The sequence below is a fragment of the Hipposideros armiger genome, unplaced genomic scaffold, assembly GCF_001890085.2.
Source record: "Hipposideros armiger isolate ML-2016 unplaced genomic scaffold, ASM189008v1 scaffold_296, whole genome shotgun sequence".
Taxonomy (NCBI): domain Eukaryota; kingdom Metazoa; phylum Chordata; class Mammalia; order Chiroptera; family Hipposideridae; genus Hipposideros; species Hipposideros armiger.
In genome coordinates, this window is record NW_017731646.1 from 1,569,330 (window position 1) to 1,574,447 (window position 5,118).

Here is a 5,118-nt window from a genome sequence, read left to right on the forward strand (position 1 = left end):
AAAATCCCACCACACTGAGAGCATAACCTTCCTCTGATGAATGTCTGCTTTCGATGTCCTTTGAGGTGAATCATCACGTCAGGACCAAGACCGTTTGCACACCACGTTGTTGTAAACAATCTACTTCTCATTAGTCGCTTCAAAAGGATCGTTTTTCTCACGTTTAATGAGCATATTGCAGATGTTTATATGTGCTGTCAAATGAACTTCTTTGAGCTCATGTGGAACCCAAATATTGAGCTTGCTTATGTATCCCAGCTTCTTCAGATGGTCGTTAACGCTTGAATGATGGATGTTCAATGTTTCTGCAGTCTTTCGTGTCGTGTAACATGGGTTTGACTCAATCAGTGCCTTTATTTTGTCATCATCAACCTTGGTGGGCCTCCCTGACCGAGGAGCGTCGTTGAGATCAAAACCACCAGCACGGAATTTCATGAAGCATCTTTGGCACTGACGTTCTTGTAGAGCATTGTCACCGTAAACTTTATGCAACTTTTCACAAGCTTGATGCGCATTCTTCCCTTTATGGATGTAAAACAGTGAAATATGGCAAAAATGCACGGTTTGGTCTTTCATCTTCAACTTGTAAAATCTTCAAAACTCAACCAAATCGCTCAATTTTTTTTTTAGAATGAAGTGAGACCTGTCAGCTGTCAAATGACACAGCAATAAGATAGATCCGAATGACTCTAGTACTTCCAAAAAGTAGTGCCATCTGTTGCAAACATGCGTCATGACTTTTCCGACAACCCAGTCATACTGTAAATAGTCAGCTCTGCTTTCCACAGCATGTCCTTGGCTATTGTTCTGTCTACATTCTTCTAAATAGAACCTATATTATTTTAATGAAGTTAAGTTTGGAAGAACACCACAATGTATATCCCTTCAAGTTTACAGAATTTAGAAAATTAAAAATAAAACACAGCAAGTGCTATGGTTATTAGATTAGGCTCAAAGACAAATCACTGAACATTTTAAGGCATTTACTTCCATTTCTTTAGTCTGTGCTCCAGAAAGTAATTCATAACTGATGGTCTCCCTGCTTATCTTTTCTGTGAGTCCTGATGTTTGTACGTTGAATTTTCTACTAGCTTCACCTATTTTTCTTTAACAGTGGGTGATAACAGTAATTTTAAGTTTTCAGCAAAAATATTTTACCTTAATTCTCTAGGTGCTGTACCCAACTTGGGGCTTATTGATTCCAATAGCAAAGACATGTTCAAGATCAGTTGACTCTTAGACTGAGTGCCTTTCATTGTTACTACACATTTCCCCATCAGGTTGGCAAAGATGGAAAGATACTCAGATGTGTGTTGTTGAGTGTTTTGGCAACATTTAAAATTAATAATTGATATAGCTGTCTAGACTGTAGTTTGGTTATATTGAAAACCTGAAAAAGTTCCTACCTTGATTCTTTAAAAGAGAAATTTAAAGAATATTTACCCCATTACTCTTTTTAATAATGAAAACAATCTAAATATCCAAGAAGAGAATATTAAATGCAATATTGTAAATCTATGCACTATGCTACCAGGTAGTCATTAAAAAAAAATAGTGGTAAGGTTTGTATTTACTGAAAAAATATGTTCACAGTATATATTGCATTTAAAAAGTAGGTTATAGAATAATAGTATATATTGAATAACTCCATTTTGTCTTATGAAAATAATTCACACGTATCTTCATAGAAAAAAAGCTGACTTTCTAATTTGTTTTTGTTATTTTTACACTGGAATGTTAATAGTAATTACCTCTGGGTTGAGAAATGTAATGAATAATTTTATTTTTCTGGTGTTTCTATATTATATATGTATGCAAAAACTAAAAAAGTTTTAGACTTAAAAATATAAAATTAAAAATACCAATGCGGGAATGGGGATTGTGATTATATTCCTGGTTTAATTTTCTTCCTGAGAAATTTGATAACATATCTTCTTACTTACAATAAGTGAGATAAATGGAGATGGTATGTTGTGTTTATTATTTTTTTTAATAGAAATGTGAAAAGAAACTTCATCCACGAAAACTTCAGGATAATTTTGAAGCAGGCAAGTCATTTTCTTTTTAAAATATCTGTCTGGTGGGATTTGGTTTGGCTTTGGACTAACCTTGATCTTAGAGGAGTGTGTGATAAATTGTAACAGGTTAGCAGAAAGCGTTGCACAGGTTCTGTAGAGAGAGTGCATATATGTGATCAAGTTTTCTAAAACTGGCTAAAATGAGTTTATTTAAATGATGAAGATGAAATTGTTCTTTCAGTGTGCTATTTATTTGTGAACGTCAAGCCTTGGAGCTGTGCACAGATATTGTAAATACATAAACAGTTGCTTAAGGGTTAGAAGGAGAGTAGAGCCAAATATTGTAGAATTGAGGAGACCTCATTCTGTGTGCTGCATAGAACATTTGTTCGGGGAGCACAAACTATAAGAGGGGAACATTTCCCCCCTTTTGGAGATGGTGATCAACTTTTTAAGGTGGTACTAAGGATAGCTTTTGTTAAAATGACATTTGGAATTTCTCCGCCATCAGTTATGAAGAGTACGTGTGTGGTCTGATTTGGAAAGTAATGCTGATGAATGTAGAACGTTCTTTGTTAATATTGACTTAATGGATATCAGTTGGAAGTGCAGTGGACTGTTTTTTTTCTTAGTTGCGGGTTTGAATTGTATGAAGTTCCTTGTGCTGTAAATCTGCATTTATTCACTATCTAATTTAAGATTTTCATATAAAAATGTCTAAGAAATGCAAAGCATTATAACCATAACCATATTTTCTTGCAGTACTATCTATGATTTAAGCAAGATAAAAGGTATTTTTAAAAAGATGCTTTAACCCTATTTTGGAAAGTTCAGGTTAACTGAAGAACCAGGAACTACCATTAGTTTAGTATAGATAAGTTATGGGGTTAGAAATCCTCTTAAGAGGAGTTTTTTGGCCACCTTGGGTAATCGGGACATGATAGGCTGATGGTTTAATTAACATAACTTCAGAAATAAATATTTTCACACTATCTTTAAAACACCCTATGTTCTGGAACATTAAAGAAGACACACTATGCCAGCTTAGTTGGGCGTTGATGCGACCCACGCACTAAACAAGCACTCCTGACTCGTCAGCCAGGACTCTACCGAGAGGGTACCTGAGAGGATTGGGTGGGAGACGAGAGACGAAAGCTGGGGACAGGAGGTCCACCCAATGCTGATGGCAGAGAGTGTCCCCATTTATTGTTTATACACAGCTTTTATAGCAAAAGTAACTTTCCTTAGGTGGGGGGGNTGAAAATATCCACTTAATTCTAGAGTTGCAGTATGTCTTTTGCCACGTGGTGGTGCTACAGTATAACAGAAGCTGCCCAGAGGGAGGCAGGGAACCACCGGTGTTTAAGTCTTAGTTGAAAACTAGGTTGGTATTCTATTCTCTATAGGAGCTTATGTTAATATCACAATGTTCCTTTTAATTTTCACCTTATTAACTGACATACGGAGAAGTTTTGTCCTAATTTTTAGCTGCCATTTTTTAGACTTAGGCTGACGCCTTAAGCGCTTTTTGCAGTTATGCTGTTCTACCATCGGTGCTTACCCTTAAGTTGCTAATAGTGTGATTTAGTTATAACATTTTATTTTGGTTTATTATAATTGTATTAGTGTTATTATTTCACTATGTATGGCTACCCAAGGGTGTTTTGTTATGCTGTAGCAGAATTGACACATCCTATAAAGGCTGTGTATGTGGGCTGAGCTGAAAGAAGCAGTGGCACGCTGGCTTCTCGGGGACAAGGTTTGAATAATTGTGAGTAGAAAGCTAAGGACCATCTTAATTAGTAATTTCCAATCTTCTCTTTGACCTTTTTGGTTCACCTTTGTTAATCGGGTTATTTCTGATCACTGTTATTCAGTGAAGTAGATTTAGGACAAAAATGAAAAATGTTTTCTAGATATTGTTGAAAGGATGTGTTAGGATAACCTCAGTATATTTTTGTTGTCAGTTGTGGTGACACACCAACTGTTCTTGAGAACAAGCAAATGATACTTGGCAGTTCACTTGTGGTTTCAGGATTTCATATTGTTCCTTATATGGCAAAACAATGTTGTATAAGATTTTATCTTCATAGAACTTGTACAGAGGAACTATTGGTTGGCTTAGTATTCTACCTCTTCCTTGAGACTTAAAGGATATAAAGGACTTCATCTTTTTTATAGTTAGTTGGTTATTTTTTTATTGTTTGTGTAGTATTCCAGTGTATAAATATTCAATTCTTTATCCATTCTCTTATGCATTGGATTGTATCCAGTTTTTGGCTATTATGATTGAAACTGCTGCAGATATTCTTGTACGTATCCTTTGAGGTAAATCAGCCCTCATTTCTGTAGGAGTGGATTTAATGAAACATAGGGAAGCTGTATATGTATTGCCGATAGTTTTCCAGATGGTTGTACCAATTTACATTCCCAACACCTGCATATGAGAATTGTAGTTCTCCTGGACTACAGATGCAATTATCAATTTAAAAAATTTCATCTTGTGTTCATGGATTGGAAGAATTAACATTGTTATGTCAGTACTACCAAAAACCATTTATAGATTCAGTGCAATGATCCCCATCAAGATTATTAAGATTCTAATGGTATTTTATACAGAAGTAGAAAAAACAATCCTAAAATTTATATGGAACCTCAAAAGGTACCGAATAGTCAAAGCAATTCTGAAAAAAAAAAAAAAACAGTGGGAAGCATCACACTTCCTGATTTCAAGCTGTACTATAAAAGCTATAGTAGTGAAAACAGTATGGTACTAGAATAAAAACAGACAAATAGACTAATGGAGCAAATCAAGAGCCCAGAAATAAACCTAAGCATATACAGTCAGCTAATATTTGACAATGGAGCCAAGAAAACTCAGTGGAGAAAAGACAGTCTCTTCAGTAAATGGTGCTGGGAAAATTAGATAGCCACATATAAAAGAATGAAACTAGACCCCTATCTTACACCACTCATAAAAGTTGAAATGGATTAAAGACTTAAATGTAACACTGAGACCATAAAACTCCTAGAAGAAAACATAGGAAAAAAGCTCCTTGACATGGATACATGGATCTTGGCAATGATTTTTTTTTTTTTT

General features: G+C 35.1%; 1 protein-coding gene across 1 annotated transcript in view; it reads left to right on the forward strand.

Annotated features, from left to right (window-relative positions):
* Nucleotides 1-5,118, forward strand: part of DCP2 (decapping mRNA 2) — a 73,568-nt gene that overhangs the window by 45,824 nt on the left and 22,626 nt on the right. Inside the window, exon 8 of the mRNA XM_019659129.1 lies at nt 1,997-2,048. Within this exon, the coding sequence (XP_019514674.1) occupies nt 1,997-2,048 (52 nt within the window). The remainder of the gene's footprint in view (nt 1-1,996; nt 2,049-5,118) is intronic.